We start from the raw sequence: 20,193 nt of genomic DNA on the forward strand, positions 1-20,193 counted from the left end.
CTCCTTTTATCACCTACGGCTCCACAATACCCACAGACCATAGCCCCATATATTCACTTCCTGTCCCAGCAGACTGTTGCTGTTTCACTGTTGGGTCCCTCTACTGTGATAGTGGCGCTGCTTCGTGGATCTTCAAAGAGCCACATCTTGTTTTTAGCGATGTTCTATCTCGGTATGGAACTGTAGAAAACTTCTGGTAGTTTTTTCTCTTAGCGACAGACGAGTCCGGGATTATAGATTTTGTACCTCACACTTTTCCCTTAACTGATGCTAAGTGAATGTATCTAGTTAAGGCAGTGAGTCTAATTTGATTTTTTTTTCGCGCCAATCAGCCATTTAGGTGTATTCTTAAACCTTAGTTAAGACGAATGTTGATCGAAAGAATACCTCGATGTTTTTTGTGTTGTTTTAGATAAAAGACAGCAAAGTCGATGAAAGCAACACGAGGCGAATATGCTACCATTACCTGTGTGTCCATACAACTCCACCTCCCAGCCGCTGGTGGTAGCAAACTCGTTTAAAAAACGTATCGGAAATGGCTCTTGTGCATTGACTCACCGATGACATTTAATGCACTCTCGTCCACGTTAGCTTGAACTTTGCTTCACACTTGTTTAAACATCGATATTTCCTGGGGTCTTATTGATTAGAGGACGACAGTTCCCACGATTCAAGACAAAACCCCGATTCGGACCCAGTCACCCATCTTGTTCACGTTGTTTACCAATACTTGTACATTGGCGAGAGTACGGAAAATCATTGACAGAAATATGTACTTATTGACTGGATAATCTCGGATAAGCCAATCATAATCGTTTCACAAACACATCATATCACTCGGACACATTAGGATTGTATTAGACACATCGACAATAAACTAGTTCAGGGAGTTTTTAATGTTATATGAGGGTGTACTGGATGACTTTTGAGCTGAAGTTCACAGAGTTTGCTAATCGGATGTTTATTTAGACAAATAAACTAGTAATTTATGCGTGATGATAATAACAACTAAAACCTAAATGTGCACAGGATATATTGTCGAAAGTATCCCATATCTTGGAGGGAACTACAACGTCACTGGCAAGTTTTAAGATCTGTCAACACATTCAAGAGTTTAATTTAAGGATACTCGTTATCCCATAATATCTGTCGAACACTTGTTAGGACATAATAATAATAATAATAATAATTGTTATCGCCGCTGAGAGATTTAATGTTTGTTCGGGTTGTAAGAGAGGTGGGCGTCTCTGGTCGTCATGGTATAAGAGATTGTGATGTCAGTGCAGAGTACAATACAACTTAAACGTCACTATCACCAGAGGGGGCACTCGGTTCAGGTTTCTCTCTAATACACAGTGTCGTGAACTGAGTCAATGTTTGTAACACTGACCTACTCTATATCATGGTGAATTAGGGACTATATTAGAGAGTTATTTAATTATGAATAAGAGTCTATATTAACTATCATAATTTTATTTTATTTTCTTCCTCTTATTCTTCTTCTCAGCTAAGTTTTTTGAGAGTATATTCCTGAAGGTGTTTTGTATATCTAATGAAATATTGTTTACTATTGAAGAGGAATAACACTTGCATTTGCTTTTCTGGTACTGACATATGAACACCGCCCCGATACCAGCAGTGAAATTCTCCTTAAATTACCTAATAAAGTGAGAGGCGGGTGTGATACAGGAATAAAGTCCTGATTGGCTGTATTTGAGCAGCCAATTCCACGTGTGGCTTCAAACTGTGATTGGTTGGGTTCCACCAATCATACGCGACTTTGACTAGGTTCGACACTAATGGCTGCCTACTGATAGGAGTTCAGTTTTAGTCCAGCGGCCATCAGAGGGAGACGTTAGCACAGGTATTCAGTCTCTCCCTTTACTCCCTTAATCTTCTGTAAGCAGAAGACGAGCGAGTGTTCTCCTGGCCTGTTGGAAATATCGTTTTTGTTTGTTTTGGAATTGTCGTTTGGTTTCACAGTGTCTAGACATTGATTGAGTTCAGACATACTAAGAGAGAGAGAGAATAATATTACTAATTGAGAATTATCTTACAGACTGTCTCATAAGTCGATCAACCTCATCCTAGATCATCATGTCTCTTACTGTTGTGTTGAGGGCCTCGCTGTGGTTGATGCTGTGTTGCCTTTGGGCCGGTGAGTATCACACCTCTTACTGCTGTGTTGAGGGCCTCGCTGTGGTTGATGCTGTGTTGCCTTTGGGCCGGTGAGTATCACACCTCTTACTGTTGTGTTGAGGGCCTCGCTGTGGTTGATGCTGTGTTGCCTTTGGGCCGGTGAGTATCACACCTCTTACTGTTGTGTTGAGGGCCTCGCTGTGGTTGATGCTGTGTTGCCTTTGGGCCGGTGAGTATCACACCTCTACTGTTGTGTTGAGGGCCTCGCTGTGGTTGATGCTGTGTTGCCTTTGGGCCGGTGAGTATCACACCTCTTACTGTTGTGTTGAGGGCCTCGCTGTGGTTGATGCTGTGTTGCCTTTGGGCCGGTGAGTATCACACCTCTTACTGCTGTGTTGAGGGCCTCGCTGTGGTTGATGCTGGTACGTTCTGGTGGGATGCATCAATATTCGTAATGCACACAACAGGAGAGAGTCAGGGGTTACATGGATTGAATCACCACTCTTCTAGACCGTTCCATCCATCCATACGCTAGCACCAACAATCACAACCACCACTACTATTAATACGTCGCAAACACCACCATCATAACATTGTATACCATCCACGCCACTACTACTAATATTACTACCATCATCAGCGTACCCCCTCCATCAACAACAACAGACATTCACACTACCACTACAACATCAACAACCACCACCACCACCAAATGACCACAATGAACCCTCCAGCCATTGTATTATAAAGACATATTCTTTCTCCCTCAGCCGAAGCGACGTGTCCCGAGGCAGACCAGATCCACTGCGCTTCGTCGGAGAGATGCACTAGGATTAGGTACATTTGTGATAACGACAACGACTGCGGCGACGGTAGTGATGAGGATCCTTCCATTTGTGAGGTAAGAGCCTGACAGACTTTATTTTTAGTAGAATAGTCTCAGAAGGTGGGGGTGATACGTAAGGATTATGATATGTGGATGGGTCAGTGAGTGTCAAGAAATGTCAGTGGTCCGTTGTGGAAGGTGTCAGAGTGTCAGCAAGTTAGAAAGGGCGTCATAGGTATATACGACGGCCTTATATGTAGGACAGGTAGCGGAAGTGTGTGTGTGTGTGTGTGTGTGTGTATATTTGTGTGTGTGTGTGCGTGCAATAATAATAATAATTAACGGCTTATTGAAAAAAGTTCAGCAATCCGAAGGCTGAAAATACACATTGGGCAGAAATGACTATATATACAAAGACATGGGGTAGGTGGGTCGTTAACAAAAGCTTTCATTACTAAAAGGAGAAGGAACATGAATTGAATAAACAAATTAAAGTTTACAGTTGATGGCCCGGGCTGGTCTCTTGCCCTACTGTGTGAGTAGGGTTTCACATGGTCATGGGCAGGGCCGTCCCAAGGAGAGTGCAGGGCCCGGGACAACTCAGCCACTGCGGGGCCCCAGATTATGCGGTCAGAGGAACCCACCCCACCAACCCCCCATGGGACTGTCGCTATGGATGGTAAGGTCACGGTTGTGATGGTGGCGTAAGCCGTCAGATCAGATTAACCAGTCAACAGGTAATGTGTCCGAGGTCACTGGGTCTAGTGCTGGGCCCCCACACGCGCGCCCCCGCTGTCGCCCCTGTTCGCCCCCAAAGGACGGCCTGGTCATGGAGACACCGGGTGGTGTGGTGTTCACGTGGTGCAGTAACTCGTCCGTAGGTGTTGATATGAAGGACTTCACGTGGTCATGGAGACACCGGGTGGTGTGGTGTTCACGTGGTGCAGTAACTCGTCCGCAGATGTTGATATAAAGGACCTCACGTGGTCATGGAGACACTGGGTGGTGTGGTGTTCACGTGGTGCAGTAACTCGTCCGCAGATGTTGATATGAAGGACTTCACGTGGTCATGGAGACACCGGGTGGTGTGGTGTTCACGTGGTGCAGTAACTCGTCCGTAGGTGTTGATATGAAGGACCTCACGATGCTTGTGAAGACACTGATGGTGAGGGGGTGTCACAGTACCTCACTCTCTGCTAGGTGGTGCTCAGTTTTCTTGTGGTCAGGTGTAAAGCCGGCCCACGGTTATTCCCAGGGTGGACTGATTAACACTGCCTGGTCAGAAAATGGTGGTCGGTTCCGAGGGGTGCTTATCTCTGGGGTGTGGATCTCACTGGTGGGTTATGCGCTCGCTGGCACTGTCTAGTGCTGAATTCACTGGCTTAAACACTGTTTCCACTGTGAACACTGAGCCCACGAGTTTCCAAAACGAAATTGTCACTTTTGGCAGGATTATGTTGATAACCCGGTGGTGAGGGTGGGTCGAGGATGGGGGCTTGGGGAATGGGCCAACATTGGCTGAGGCAACTGCTGCAGCAGGGGCAGGGCCCGATAGGTCTTGACTCTCCAGTGGTCAAGGATGTAGTGATGTGTGTGTGCGTTAAAACAGTTTATAATATATATTTTGTTTACAGAATGTTTGTGATGATGGCGGTGGTGGTGATGTAGCGATGGTAGTAGTGACGTAGCAACGATAGCAGTGATGTAGTGGTGATGGTGGCAGAAGTGGTGGAAATACTGTACAAGTAACATTCTTCTTTCTTCAGGTATGGAAGAACACTGACTGTGTTCTAAGCAGGGCACTATGTAAGACGGGTTCCATATCTAGCTGTGTCTCCACCAACAAACTACTGCAGAAGTCATCCCTGTGTGAGGGCTCCTTGGACCCCCGTATCTGTGGAGTTAGTCCTCTCTCTCTCTCTCTCTCTCTCTCTCTCTCTCTCTCTCTCTCTCTCTCTCTCTTCGCTTTTCATGACATTATAAGATATTCGTGATCGTACACGCTACACCATTGATGATACTTTATGTCATAGATTATATAATTTTGGCTTCACTTTCACAGGTGTATACTGTGTACTTATACATATATATATATATATATATATATATATATATATATATATATATATATATATATATATATATATATATATATATATATGTGTGTGTGTGTGTGTGCATTTGATTTGATTTGCATGTCGGTATATGCCCAATTGTATGTATATGTATTATATGTACAGTGTGTGCGAGTAATATTTATATAGTTATATTTGTGTGCGTCAATATACAGGCATGCTTCGATGCTTTACGTGTACAGTACACCTACTGAACACCTGTGTCTCTTCAGATGTTACGTAACGAGAAGCTCCAGGCTCTCTACGCCATCCAGCTGACTACTCCAACCCCAGAGCCTACAGGTGAGTTCGGTCATACGCAAAAAATAGCGCGTGCTGACTTGATTCTTCCCAATGACATAAAAATGTGCTGAATCGTCCCTCTCTATTAGGACGCCATATTAAGACACCACATCGATTTTTCCATATTATAAGCATATATATGTTTGTCAATGTCGTCGCGTGTGTTGGTGTGGTAAGGTTCACGCACTGTGTAAGAATGGACGAGAAGTATCCAGGCAAGTATTCACCTCAGTCTTCTACTGATAGGCAAAATTGGACGAGACGGGACTTGAGACAAATATACGAAAATATACCAGTTGTCACTAGTTCAATAATTACAAGTTTAAGATGCCAGAAATTACTAGTACAACAACTATTAGCGTGACTTGTTTTCGGAGTGGCAAAGTTTACGATGAACAGTGATCGATCCAGGGTGATGTAACTCCTTATATAAACTGGTAGTCAGATGAGGGTAATATTAACAAGATTATATATTTTTCAGTACCCGCGATAACTGACCCATCCATCCACATGAAGAACGAAAACTGGTCAGACGAATTCTTGTTCAAGCTAAACAACACCATCCGTGACGCAGATTGTCCTTGGCTCTACACCAAAGTGGGGAAACAGTGTCTCTCTGTCTTCTTTCTCGGCTCCGTAAGCCCCTGGCATTATAATCAATAGTGTTTACAAAATGTCTCTCTGTATAAAGTGGCTAAGCTTTGGTTACCTTTTACTTTAGTGTGTAAACAAATTTGAGTCATACTGAAGTAAAATGCTAGTCTTTAATACACACTATGTAGATTATATTTATTTTTTTCTAACTTAATGTTGGCCCGGTAGATGGGTTGGATGGAGGCCAGAACCTTCTGTAAAATCATCGGAGGTGACTTGTTCTCCTTGAAGGATGACCTGAACGTCTTCTCCACCGTCCTACATCACCTAAGACGCCATCGTCAGTACCAGTCTCATTCACTTTTACCTGTTTCTTTAATGATCAAGATAGGTGAGGTTAGGTTAGCTTAAATTAGGATAGATTAGGTTAGTTTAATTGGGATACGTTAGGCTAGGATAGGTTAAGTTAGCATTAGGGTGGTTTAAGTTAGGTTAGCCTAGGATAGGTGAGGTTAGGTTAGCTTAAATTCGGATAGGTTAGGTTACTTGAAATTAGGATTCGTTAGGCTAGGATAGGTTAAGTTAACGTTAGGCTAGTTTAAGTTAGTTTAGGCTAGGTGAGGTTAGGTTAAATTAGGATACGTTAGGGTAGGACAGGTTAAGTTAGCGTTGGGGTGGTTAGGTTATGTTAAGAAATAGTACGTGTTAACTTATATACGTCTCTAAACACCACTGAGAGTAAGAGAAACTCGATTGGATTTTTATAGTGAGTTGGTTTATATGTAACAGTGGTGACGGCGGACTTCTGGGTGGGCGGAGGCTACGTCAATGACACTCTGGGCTGGACCTGGCTCGACAACTCCCCTATGTATCTTGGTTCTCCCTTATGGGCCGTCAGGTAAGTCCTTCAGGTGTTTCAATAATAGGAATATAGATAACATACTCATTCATGATCCCCGACGCAGAAAGAGGAGAGTTTCAGAGTTCCCCGTCGTCTATATAGCGAGACTCCATGTTCTTTCAACCACACTAACTTTAACTTTTATACCAGTATTAAAAAAAATATATAAATAAAATAAAATAAACATAATCTAGTGACGTAATCAATTAAGGATGTATCTTATAATGTCTAAATGTTGATGACTCGTGTATAGTATTTACTAATCTATAATACGCGTTAAAACACTTTAATAGTTGTCGAGGCGTACTAAACACATTATAACCCTTTGACGACGATGGTTTAACCCAATAATGAGGTGACGATAGCAAGAGAGGCGAAGACAAACCCCAAAGGATTCTACCAAATGTATCAAACTAAAACACGAGAAAAGATTGGACCAATACAGTCAGATACCGGCGAGCTAACTGATAACGACAGAGAAATGAGCAGTAATCTGAATAAATATTTTTCAACAGTTTTCACCACCGAAATTTTAAACATGATACCCGGGGCACCGACTCTATTCAGAGATAGTGAAGAAAACAAATTAAGCGAGATAGTAGTGACTAGTAACGATGTTTGTAAGCAAATAGACAAACTAAAGCCTAATAAGTCACCTGGTCCCGATGAGATATTTGCCAGAGTATTAAAGGAATGTAAGGAAGAGCTTAGTATGCCCTTAGCAAAGTTGTTTAACATGTCCTTAAAAACAGGTGTAGTACCAGAATCCTGGAGGATAGCGAATGTAATACCGATTTTCAAGAAGGGGGATAGATCACTATCTTCTAACTACCGTCCAATCAATCTAACATCAATAGTAGGCAAATTACTGGAAGCAATCATTTCAAACTCTATTCGAAATCACCCGGAGAAGCACCAATTGATCAATGATTCCCAGCATGGCTTCACAAGCGGGCGTTCATGTCTAACTAATCTATTAACATTCTTTTCATCAGTTGTCGAATCGGTGGACGAGGGGCACAATTATAATGTGGTATGTCTCGACTTTAGCAAAGCCTTCGACAGAGTCCCCCACGAAAGATTAATTAGAAAGGTAGAAGCACATGGCATCAAAGGTAATATCCTTAAATGGATTAGGGCGTGGTTACAGGACAGGAAACAGTGAGTGAGCATTAACGGCACTAAATCCCATTGGAGCAACGTCACTAGTGGAGTTCCCCAAGGCTCAGTACTTGGACCATTATTATTTATTATATACATAAATGACATAGATATCGGGATAGACAGCAACATAAGTAAATTTGCTGATGGCACTAAACTAGGACGTGTTATTAAATCTGACGAGGACTCTGCAAAACTACAGGAGGATCTAAACAAATTATTCGAATGGTCTGAAAAATGGCAGATGAAATTCAACATGGACAAATGTAAAGTACTCAGTATAGAAGATGTAAACAGGGAAACCAGTTACCAGATGAACAACGATGCCATTGAGAAATCCGACTGCGAGAGAGAGTTAGGAGTAATGGTAAGTAGGAACCTTAAGCCAAGTAAACAATGTGTTTTTGCTCGTAACAAGGCTAATAAAGTACTTGGGTTCATACAAAGGAGTGTTACTTACAAGACTAGCGAGGTCATCTTATGATTATATCTTGCGCTTGTGAGACCTCACCTGGATTACGTAGTTCAGTTCTGGTCACCGTATTACAGAATGGATATAGAATCCTTGGAAAGAATTCAGAGGAGAATGACAGGACTAATCCGGGGCATTAGGAACCTTGAGTATAGAGACAGGTTAAAGCATCTTAATTTGCACTCCCTCGAGACACGTAGAGCGAGGGGCGACATGATAAAGGTGTATAAATGGAAGTCAGGGCTAAACAAAGGGGACATTACAAAGGTACTCAAACTATCCAACCAGGAGCGAACTCGTAACAATGGTTTTAAATTAGACAAATTTAGATTTAGGCACGAAATAGGTAAACACTGGTTTGGAAACAGAGTAGTGGATGAATGGAACAAGTTACCAAATATCATCATTAACTCGAATTCGCTGGACTGCCCAGTATGGGCCAATAGGCCCGCTGCAGTTTCCTCCATTCTGATGTTCTTTGACGGCGATGGTTTAACCCTTCAGGACTCAAAGGGTTAAACAGCGACCCAATTAGCCACCTGTAGGTGATGGAATTTTTCCACTGGTCCACAGAACACCACTTATTGCCGAACCACTTTAACATATATCCCAAGAAGTGAGAGGACATCCTTCAACACACACACGGGGAGGAACACCACGCAGTCCTCTACCCACAAAGTTCTTTAAATGGTTAACGATGAATTCCTGGATCCCTGGGCTTATGTTCCTTCATCGTCATCTGTTAATATTCCTCGTTTCACCAGTCTTCCATTTCTCTCCGTCATATTAAACTGTAATCTCTCGACGCAGTTCCCTGGGTGTCTACACTGATTTTTCCTGCTGTCAACCATTTATAAATGAGCTTTATTATCTTATCATCAGACAAATGAGACTTTCTTGATCAATCTCCTTATCAAATCTTTCTCTTAGTGCTCACAGAGACAAAATTGGCACCGGTAATACTCCGTTTTCCGTCAGTGTTTTAGTGCTGATGTCGTTTATAATATCAGCGGGGAAGCGATAGTGCTCTTCACTGTAACAGACACTTTCGATCTTTTCTAACATGCCCCAACTACACAACAAGTTCAGGGCTTAGTGAATCCTCCAGAAATTTAAATATTTCTTCATAAAACGTAAACACAATAAACACAAAATTCCTAAGATATTGCCAAAGACCGACTGACGTGTTCATCAAACTTCTTCCGTTGCTTCCCTCACATCGTCTATCGTCAAAACACAACATGAGTCGACTGTCATTTGTCTTAAAGTGTTACATCAGCGCATACGTTGACAGTCATTTGTCTTTAGGTTCACGCATCTTTGCACGCTGTTGTATATATGAAACATAATATACAGTATACAATATATAACACCTGCCATACATAGGCAAGTATTTTCTCTTAAGTGGATTAGACATTCATAGTGATTTTCGCTATATTTCTAAACTTCAGGAAAACTAAACACAAATATAAATAAAAATACAGATCAACAGAATAAATAAAGACAATATCGAGAAAATTAAGACATAACCCTCTCGTTTTCTCTCCAGACATCAAGAGCCATGCGTGAAGAGTACCACCAACTACACCTTCCTCAACAGCACGATGGCGGCTAACGATAGCGAGTGTTACAAATACGTCCAGGCCCCTACGTCACCTCCCGTGGGTCACTGTGCCTCCCTCTCCTACGAACACTACCATTACCTCACCGACGAGGATTGTTTCGCCAAGAAGAGTCCTCTATGTGTGATGCCCAACGAACACCCCAAGCAAGCATTGTAGTGGGTCGGACCTCGCACTCCTTCCCGGGAACTGTCAGCGGTCTTTTTTTTTTCTAGCTCTTTTCTGCTATACACAACCTTCTGAAACTTCTAACTCAGTTGTAACCTAACCTAACCACTCTGGCATTAGCTCGTAGGGGAAAACTAACTAGAACGCAGAATGGAAAATTTTAGCAGAAAGGAGCCAGAATGAAGAGATGTCGGCCAACAGAAAAAAAAAAAATATTCTCATGATTTTTGTGTATTGGTTGAATAATCTTGTCACTTGGTGGTCAGTGTTTGTGTATCGGCGTAAACAAACATCAATAGAAAGATTCCTCCTAATAATATTAGTAATTAATAACATGACTTTTCCTCATCCTGATCACTCGATGCTCTTTTGTTTATCTGTTAGGGAGGAGGAGATTCAGTGTTACATCCGAGTCTTGTAATTATTGGAGAATTTTTTTTAAGATTATTTTTTTCTACGGGATTAGCCCACCGGGGCAAAGGTTAGTGGGTCACTAACCTTTGCCCCGGTGGGATATTCCCGCAGAAAAAAATCTTCAAAAAAATTGGGGGTTAGATAATAATAATAATAATAATAATGCAGGGTCATAATAATAATAGTAATAACAATTATATTTTTTTAAATTAGATATTCTAATAATAATAATAATAATAATAAAGGGCCATAAAAAAGATTAATAGTGAGGAACAATATATGTATGTTGTGTTGTCAATAGTAAGCGAAACAATTGAGACCCTGCAATTGTGTGTAAATGAGGCAGAAAGTCAGATCAGCAACGTGGGACTTGGTCACAATTTTCGTGATGCCATATGGCAGCAGGGTCTACCATGAGACAATGCATTTTGTTTCCAATATCTTCTCAGGCGGTAGTACCTCCCTGTTTGGTAGCTGCCTACTACATACTACCTACTTGTTGGGTTATGTGAGTATGCGAGGGTAGATAGTTTTGACAAATAACTAAACTTGTAATGATTGGTCAGTACAGAACTCACCCATTAGCGTACTGAATGGTTGAGGCGAACATTCATCAATACTTTCAACAGAGATTAATATATCAATATAAATTAGAGCTTTTTTCTACTAAATTCTCAACAGATAATAACACACAAAAAACAATATACAGTACATGGAAGTGCTACCATAAACAACATGACTTTTAAACTTAGATAATTGTAAGAACTTAAGTTGGAAGGAAACATTAACTTTATACTTAGTTTATTTGCAGAGAGAGAGAGAGAGAGAGAGAGAGAGAGAGAGATACACACACAGACAAACACGCAAGAAGTAAGAGAGCGTGTTGCATGATAGACTAAGTGGCAGCCAATGTTTTAGTTCGTAGGTAAACACAATCTTTTAACTCTTGTCCGGTAACATGTATTTAATTGGTCGGCAAATAATACAGTGAGAAAGGTGTGTATTTTATTCCGTTTGTGTTAATTGTTATACGATGTAGTTGAATCACTTGTTGTATGATTTATAAATTGAGTGAGTGTGTGTGTGTGTGTGTGTGTGTGTCTGTGTGTGTGTGTGTTCAGCTGTATTGGCGTATTTAATTTTATCATTGGTATAGTATTGAAATTGATAGTCAAATTTAGTAATGCAAGAGATGTATGTACTGGAGACACAACCAACCAACCCACTATATATAAACCATATTAAAGGGATCAAAATAAAAATAAATATGAAAAGATAATAGGCCTAGTGTCTCAGAGCCACCAGGTAACTCAATAGGCCTAGTGTCTCAGTCACCAGGTAACACAATAGGCCTAGTGTCTCAGTCACCAGGTAACACAATAGGCCCAGTGTCTCAGTCACCAGGTAACACAATAGGCCTAGTGTCTCAGATCCGCCAGGTAACACAATAGGCCTATTGTCTCAGTCACCAGGTATTATTATTAGCATCTGAGATCGACAAGCCTAGCCCGAAGCTCCAGCCTAGGTTGGATGACTGAGCTGTGGTAGAGGTGGTAGTACGTTGGATTGTGGTAGAGGTGGTGGTACGCTGCATTGTGGTAGAGGTGGTGGTACGCTGGGTTGTGGTAGAGGCTGTGGTAGAAGTAGTGGTGGTAGAGGGGTGGGTTATGCGTAGTGTTACGAGTGAGCGTTCCATCGTTGGCTGTGGATTCGCAACGTGAACGTCTTTTGTTTATGATGTCATTTCTGCCGCGTCCGCTCGCTTTGTTTACTTTAGTATGGGCCCGGCAGTGTTTAGCTAAGTACAGAGTATCTCCTTTACATAACATAAGAACATAAAAAAATAAGGAGTCTGCAATAGGCCGGTTGGCCTGTGCATGGCAGCTCCTGTCGAGAGTTACTACCACTCTCTATCATCCATGAATCTCTAGCCTCCTTTTGAAACATTCCAGAATTCCCGCACTCACTACAAAGTTGCTAAGCTTGTTCCACTCGTCCACCACCCTATTTGTGAACCAGTTTCTTCCTATCTCCTTCCTAAACCTAAACTTATCCAACTTAAATCCGTTGCTCCGAGTCCTATCCAGCTCGGATATTATAAGAACTTTATTTATATCCCCTTTATTGATTTCTTTCACCCACTTAAATACTTCTATCATATCTCCTCGCACTCTTCGTCTTTCTAGGGAATGCAAGTTAAGTTTCTTTAATCTATCCTGATATGGAAGGTTTCTAAGTCCCGGAATCATTTTTGTCATTCTTCGCTGCACCGACTCTAGTGAATTTATATCCATTCTATAATATGGGCACCAGAACTGAACCGCATAATCGAGGAGCGGCCTGACTAGCGCAAGAAATAGTTGCAATAAGACCTCTGCACTCTTGTTACTTACACTTCTAGATATAAAACCCAATACTCTGTTTGCCTTATTTCGAACATTAACGCACTGTTTTCTAGGCCGTAGGTCCGGGCTTACAAGTACCCCAAGGTCTCTTTCACAAGTCGACTTCTCTAGGTTAATGTTATTAAGGCTGTATACATTATAAGTATTTGTTCTTCCAATATTAAGTACGCTGCACTTGCTGGTATTGAATTTCATTTGCCATTTTTCAGACCACCCCTGCAGTTTATTTAGATCCTCCTGTAATGCATTTGCATCCTGCCCTGAATTAATTTGCCGCCCTATTTTGGTGTCATCCGCAAACTTGCTTATGTCACTGCTGGTCCCAATATCTAGATCGTTTATGTAGATTATGAACAAGAGTGGGCCTAGTACTGACCCCTGGGGAACCCCACTGGTTACACGGCCCCATTCAGATTTAACACCATCTACGCTGACCCTCTGCGTTCTATCGGTGAGCCATGATTTTATCCAATTTAAAACTTTCCCCTCGATACCATGAGCCTTAATTTTTCTCAGAAGCCTCTGATGCGGTACTCTGTCAAATGCTTTGCTAAAGTCTAAGTAAATAACATCGTAATTTTCGTCATTATCTACTACCTCGAAGACTTTCCTAAAAAACGTTAGCAGATTTGTTAGACAAGATTTTCCCTTTGTAAACCCATGTTGAGAGTCGTAGATTAATTTGCTTTTCTCTAGATGCAATCGGATGCTATCTGCTATAATTGATTCAAGAAATTTCCCCACTACTGACGTCAAACTGGTCGGCCGGTAATTTGACGCTGATGCTCTGTCTCCCTTTTTGAATATGGGTACTACATTTGCCTGTTTCCACAAGTCTGGCACAACTCCAGTGTCTAATGATTTTGTAAATATGTTTACGAGGGGTCCGCTAATCTGTTCCCTACACTCTTCCAAGACTCGAGGGAAAATTTCATCCGGCCCTGGGGATTTTGTTTTCTTTAGTTTATTTATCTTAAGAACATCCTCTTTTCTGATAGTGATATTCTTTAATTTCTCTTCTTCCTTTCCCTTAAATATCAGTTCCACCTCTGGAATTTCCTCGCAAATTTCTTCTGTGAAAACTGATAAGAAATAGCTGTTCAATGCTTTGCTTATTTCTTCACTGCCATTTATCACTTCTCCCCTCCCTGACTATAAAGGCCCAACTTTGTCCTTGACCTTTTTCCTATATAACTGGAAAAATCCTTTGGGATTCGCCTTGGATTCTCTTGCTATTTTGATTTCATAGTCTCTCTTTGCTTTCCTTACATTTTTCTTAACATTCCTAGATAGTTCATTATACCTGTTTCTGAGCTGCTCCTCCCCTCCCTTTAATTTCTTATATATTCCTTTCTTTATTCCTATGTCATGTTTAAGTTTTCTGGTCATCCACCTTGGCTCATTCTTATTTGACCTAATTTTTCTGTATGGTATATTTTGTTCTTGTGCTTTATGTAGTATACTAGTGAATATATTATAGTCATGATCAATTGTTGTGTCATCTATGACCTCACCCCTTCCTACTGGGAACTGACGTGACTGTTCCCAGGTGACCTCACCTAGGTACCTTCTTAACCCCTGATAATCCGCCAACCGAAAGTTTGGGACTCTGACCATATTGTCATTGTTTTTCGTTTCCCAATTTAGGGTGAACCTGATTTCTCTGTGATCACTGTTACCTAGTTCTTCCCCTACTGTGATATCTCTGATAATATTTTCTTTATTTGTTAATACTAGGTCTAATATATTGTCACCTCTAGTAGGTTCTGTAATTAGTTGTTTCAAAAAATTGTCCTGTACTGCGTCTAGGAAGTCTTCAGATTCATAGTCGCCTACAATGTTGTCCCAGTCAATATTTCTGAAGTTGAAATCCCCCTCCCCATAATGAATAGGTTGTTATATTTTGCTGCCCTACTCATTTCCTGCCATATGGGCTGAGCTGCTTCTTTGCCAAGACTTGGGGGCCTGTAAATCACTCCCATAATTAGTTTTTCTCTTCCTTCCGTGATTTCTACCCACACAGACTTGGTTCCTATTTCACCTTTCTTATTGTACAGTATGTTTCTAGTGGTATAACGTGTAAACCTTGCTCGACTTTTATAACACCAAGTAAAGTATTATTTGTGAAAAATTATTGTTAATCATATTTTGGAGTTCCACGGAAAATATCTTATTTATTTATGAGGTTTCGTGTGGTGGATTGACCACGTTGTTCATCGTAGTTTCTAGACTAAATAAGTCTTTACTTTTGTGTTCATTATTTTGTCACTCGGTTGAGTCATTTATTTGATCAGATTTAACTTGTATTTGTTTATTTTTGTACATACTGATATATTTATTTTATTGATTATTTGTTAATATATTCTGTTATTACAACTACTTCATGTATTTCAATATACCCCATAGTAATGAGGTGATAATTTGGTGGGATCTATTCCTGGACCTATAGTACAAAGTGTAATTTGTGAATTTGTGATATTGTTACAACCTTAAGAGGTCCAAGGGAATGCCAGTATGTGATGGGCTGAGTTGTGGTGGGCTAAGCTGTGGTGGGCTGAGTTGTGGTGGGCTGAATTGTCGTGGGTTGAGTTGTGATAGGGTACGCCATGTCTCTCAACGTCTTCTCTGCGGAACATAAAGGAACTCTTGAGTAGTGTGTTCCTTGCGTTGTCTGGTTAGGTTAGGTTAGGTGTTTAAGTGGGCACGATACAGTCTTTGGAACCGTGTGTGTGTGTGTGTCATTTTTAGTGTTGTCTGTACAAATATAAATTAGTCATATGGCAGCTTTTAAATATCTGGCCGTTAACAACGAAAATAAACATACATATATACATACCCTGTACATTTCAGACTAAGGAATATTTTTTTTGTGCAATGTTACTGTAATGTTTAGTTAATCGTAGACAACTTGGCCACAGTTAAGGAGATTACAGGTTATTGGCTACCATGATCTACAGGTTATTGTCTACCTTGATCTGCAGGTTATTGTCTACCATGATGTACAGGTTAATGTCTACCATGATGTACAGGTTATTGTCTACCATGATGTACAGATTATTGCCTACCATGATGTACAGATTATTGCCTACCATGATGTACAGGTTATTGGCTACCATGATGTACAGGTTATTGGCTACCATGATGTACAGGTTATTGGCTACCATGATGTACAGGTTATTGGTTACCATGATGTACAGGTTATTGGTTACCATGATGTACAGGTTATTGGCTACCATGATGTGGGTCACAGGCTATTGTCACTGCTGATGTACAGGTTATTGGCTACCATGATGTACAGGTTATTGGCTACCATGATGTACAGGTTATTGGCTACCATGATGTACAGGTTATTGGTTACCATGATGTACAGGTTATTGGTTACCATGATGTACAGGTTATTGGCTACCATGATGTACAGGTTATTGGTTACCATGATGTACAGGTTATTGGTTACCATGATGTACAGGTTATTGTCTACCATGATGTACAGATTATTGCCTACCATGATGTACAGATTATTGCCTACCATGATGTACAGGTTATTGGCTACCATGATGTACAGGTTATTGGCTACCATGATGTACAGGTTATTGGCTACCATGATGTATACAGTGTTGGTTGTCACCATGATGCAGGCATTGCCTGTTTGCGATGTGCCTGCCAGGTACGATGTACAGGTTATTGCCTACCATGATATACTGATGAGCTTCCCACAGGCATGACAATATGATAGCAGTGAGGGAGGTTTAATGGTCAAGCAAATCACACCTATGCCATGTGACGTCAACGGATACCCAGTACAGTACAAGTAATCACAACTTACCACTATGCTCCTCAGCGAAGGTCTCATACGCCTCCTCGACCACACTGTCTGCCCTGGTGATGGTGTGGTATGGTGTACACTCCTTCCGTGCGTTGGTGTTAAGGAGTGTGAAGGCCCTACACGATACCTCACTGCATAACATGGCGCACTGGATACGCGAGGAGACCTGCCACCATCACCACAACCAAAACAACAACCAAGTTAGATTATATGATTCTACTCACCATTATATTGAATTACGTCACCGAGAGAGAGAGAGAGAGAATGATGAATCAATACTTACCAGCGTAGTATCAGCAACAGATCCCGTGAGCATTACCCCTGGCACCCTGATGAAGAATGAGGCACCGTGTACACCCTGGCTCTCCATATCCACCACCACCATTGCTGCTACCATCACCATCATCGCCCCCTGTCAACCATCACCAGAATTACTTAACTCTCATTGGGCGGAATCAAATCATTTTCTAATAACTCAAATAATAAAGTTAACTGCGGAATGGGTGATTCAAGAGTTACTTTTACAATGAAAGTTAAAAAAAAACACGTTATAATTGATTAAATGACTGTAGAGTAAGATAAACATTTGAGAGAACTTTTAAATTTTTACATACGTTATCATGAGTGTCAACGTTTACCATAACGGTGCAGTTTTCCAGCAACAACCACAAATATCTTCACTAAATGACTATAATAATATATATTTTTGTGATAATAATTAGATTGTGGGTAATTTTGTTCCACAGTTGATTATTGTATGCCCTTATATAGTACAGTAGATCAACACTGCTTTTCCGTGTTTAATGAGAAGAATGTCTGGTAAAGTTAGCTAATAAGTGCAGAAGTATGGTGTTGTAAATACATTGTAAAGTGATGAAATAACTTACCTTCATCATGTGTGTGCTGCGAGTCGTGTCCTTAGACCCACAACAACTTTTCGTCCTTGAAGCCTGTGAGGTTTGTCTGTACCAGCTGTGTGGCCGAGTACCATCTGCGAACCTTCCACCTTCACCACCTCTCTCATCACCAGTAGCGACGCTCAATCCACCCACCACTTACTAACATACTTGGTACCTGTCGTCGCTGCCGATTGGCTCAAGGCTCAGTGTAGGTGACAACTGGAAGGCTCTGATTGGCTCTGCTTTCTCACGGAAATTATTGAAATCCTTATGGAACGGAAAATGTTATGTTTGGAATTTTTTTGTAAATACTGACAAAAAAGTTACAAGAACATAATTTGAATAGAAAGTATCTGACGCCCAGTAGATGTAAATAAAAATTCTTCAGTGAAAATAACACCTTTTCAGGAAAATAATTCCATACATTTGTCGGTCGGTCTAGATGGAGGGAAAGAAACATTATAGCCTCTGGAGATACAAGAAGGTGTAAGGGTAAGGTAAAGTTAGAAGAGGGAAGGAAGTACAGGGGGAGCTTGTGCTATCTACCTGGCGGGGGACCATACATGAGTAAATTTATGTATTATATTAGAAATAAGTTACGTATTATTATTATTATTGAAAGATATACGAGATTCAATTATTACATTATAAGCAATTCCCAACTCTCTCTCTCTCTCTCTCTCTATATATATATATATAAAATATATATATATATATATAAATATATATATATATATATATATATATATATATATATATATATATATATATATAAAATATATATATATATATATATATATATATATATATATATATATATATATATATATATATATAAAAATATATATATATATATATATAAAAAAAAAATATATATATATATGTATTAAAATATATATATATATAAAAAAAATATATATATATATATATATATAAATATATAAATATATATATATAAAAAAAATATATATATAATATATATATAGAGAGAGAGAGAGAAGAGAGAGAGAGAAAGAGAGAGAGAAAGAGAGATAGAGAGAGAGAGAGAGAAAATATATATAAAGAGGAAAATATATATATATATATATATATATATATATAAATATATATATATATATATATATATATATATATATATATATGTAGAGAGAGAGAGAGAGAGAGAGAACACAACATGAGGAGTTTTCGTGTCTCAGTTCACGCCACCATTAACGAACTTTTTAGTTAAATAAACACAATAAAATAACATCCTCACAATCACTCACGTCAAAACACACACACACACACACACAGAGTAATCGTGAAACAACTATTAACTGTCTTGTGTGTGTGGAGAGAGAGTTACCTTGTACAGTATTCACCAGTCAACACCTAAATGCCAAAACAGTTAATGAACTTAATTATATTTCATCACGTACGTTCCAACAAATAAATAAATAAACATAAATATATATATATACATATAAACTAAAATATTCTAAACATTTCATCCCACCACGAAACAAACACCACAGTAAAATTAATGATAAATATATAAGAACATAAAAACCAAATAACAATAATAAATAACAACAATAACATCATTGTAGGTAGAAGGTATTAGCAGCTACCAAACAGGGAGGTACTACCGCTTGGGAAGATTTGGCAGTGGTGGACATAGTTAAACGAAAAGTTAGCTTCGCTAATCTGCTAACTAAAAAGTTAACTTCGCTAACGTTAAACAGCTAAAAAAATTAGCGGAAGTTAAAGCTAACCGCTAACTTAGACATAGAGCTTTCCAAAAAGGTATAGCATGCCAAGATCAGATGATGATCAAGGTGTACACAAATAATTAAATGAACGTTTATACGTTTATACGTACTAACACGCAGCAGTCAGCCAAGGGTGCCTGACTGGCTGTTGGAGACACGCGTCGCGGCCTCACACGCTTACAACAGACAGGAACAAACATGTATAAATTTTGTTAGCGGACTTAAAGTTAGCGGAACTAAATTTAGCGGAAGCTTATTGGTCCGCTAATGGTTTCCAAAGTTAGAGAAAACTCTAATCCGCTAAGGAAAAAGTTAGCTTTGCTAATTAGCGGAACAGTGCCCACCACTGGATATTGGAAGCATAATGTGTTGTCTATGGTGGACCCTGCTGCCATATGGCATCACGAAAATTGTGACCAAGTCCCAGGTTGCTGATCTGACTTTCTGCCTCATTTACACACAATTGCAGGGTCTCAATTGTTTCTCTTATTATTGGCAACACAACATACATATATTTTTTCTCACTTTTGATTTTTTTTTAATTTTTGTATTTTTTTATGGTTCTTTACTATTATTAATTATTATTATTATTATTATTATT

At 39.9% G+C, this 20,193-nt stretch overlaps 2 protein-coding genes across 4 annotated transcripts; one reads left to right on the forward strand and one right to left on the reverse strand.

Moving 5' to 3' along the window:
- Positions 1-1,385: 1,385 nt before the first annotated feature.
- Positions 1,386-10,633, forward strand: LOC121867893. Of its 3 annotated transcripts, none has more exons than XM_042368015.1 (9): positions 1,386-1,405; positions 2,060-2,158; positions 2,910-3,040; positions 4,732-4,862; positions 5,309-5,382; positions 5,864-6,018; positions 6,205-6,316; positions 6,766-6,874; positions 10,060-10,633. In XM_042368015.1, exons 2-9 carry the CDS (start codon positions 2,098-2,100, stop codon positions 10,289-10,291), a joined length of 1,005 nt encoding a protein of 334 aa, XP_042223949.1. In that variant the 5' UTR covers positions 1,386-1,405; positions 2,060-2,097; the 3' UTR covers positions 10,292-10,633. The 3 variants fall into 3 exon arrangements, with proteins under 3 accessions (XP_042223949.1, XP_042223948.1, XP_042223950.1); XM_042368014.1 differs by lacking the exon at positions 1,386-1,405 and adding an exon at positions 1,767-1,864; XM_042368016.1 differs by lacking the exons at positions 1,386-1,405; positions 2,060-2,158 and adding an exon at positions 2,450-2,507.
- A 4,905-nt stretch (positions 10,634-15,538) lies between these two features.
- LOC121867894 lies at positions 15,539-18,158 on the reverse strand. The gene is made up of 4 exons (XM_042368017.1): positions 17,830-18,158; positions 17,226-17,354; positions 16,943-17,108; positions 15,539-15,744 (listed from the first exon to the last, which is right to left on the reverse strand). Exons 1-4 carry the CDS (start codon positions 17,836-17,838, stop codon positions 15,659-15,661), a joined length of 390 nt encoding a protein of 129 aa, XP_042223951.1. The 5' UTR covers positions 17,839-18,158; the 3' UTR covers positions 15,539-15,658.
- Between the last annotated feature and the right edge of the window lie 2,035 nt (positions 18,159-20,193).

The sequence above is a fragment of the Homarus americanus genome, unplaced genomic scaffold (genome assembly GCF_018991925.1).
Source record: "Homarus americanus isolate GMGI-L3 unplaced genomic scaffold, GMGI_Hamer_2.0 scaffold37032, whole genome shotgun sequence".
Classification (NCBI taxonomy): Eukaryota; Metazoa; Arthropoda; class Malacostraca; order Decapoda; family Nephropidae; genus Homarus; species Homarus americanus.

What these genes read in the sequence shown, in the direction of transcription:
- LOC121867893 (XM_042368015.1), top strand. Translation starts at nt 2,098, where the DNA reads ATGTCTCTTACTGTTGTGTTGAGGGCCTCGCTGTGGTTGATGCTGTGT. An exon ending in ACATCACCTAAGACGCCATC is followed by an intron (nt 6,317 to 6,765) that starts GTCAGTACCAGT and finishes TATATGTAACAG; the next exon opens with TGGTGACGGCGGACTTCTGG. An exon ending in TCTCCCTTATGGGCCGTCAG is followed by an intron (nt 6,875 to 10,059) that starts GTAAGTCCTTCA and finishes TTTTCTCTCCAG; the next exon opens with ACATCAAGAGCCATGCGTGA.
- LOC121867894 (XM_042368017.1), bottom strand. An exon ending in CTGTTGCTGATACTACGCTG is followed by an intron (nt 17,109 to 17,225) that starts GTAAGTATTGAT and finishes TGATGGTGGCAG; the next exon opens with GTCTCCTCGCGTATCCAGTG. An exon ending in CTTCGCTGAGGAGCATAGTG is followed by an intron (nt 15,745 to 16,942) that starts GTAAGTTGTGAT and finishes TATGTTCCGCAG; the next exon opens with AGAAGACGTTGAGAGACATG.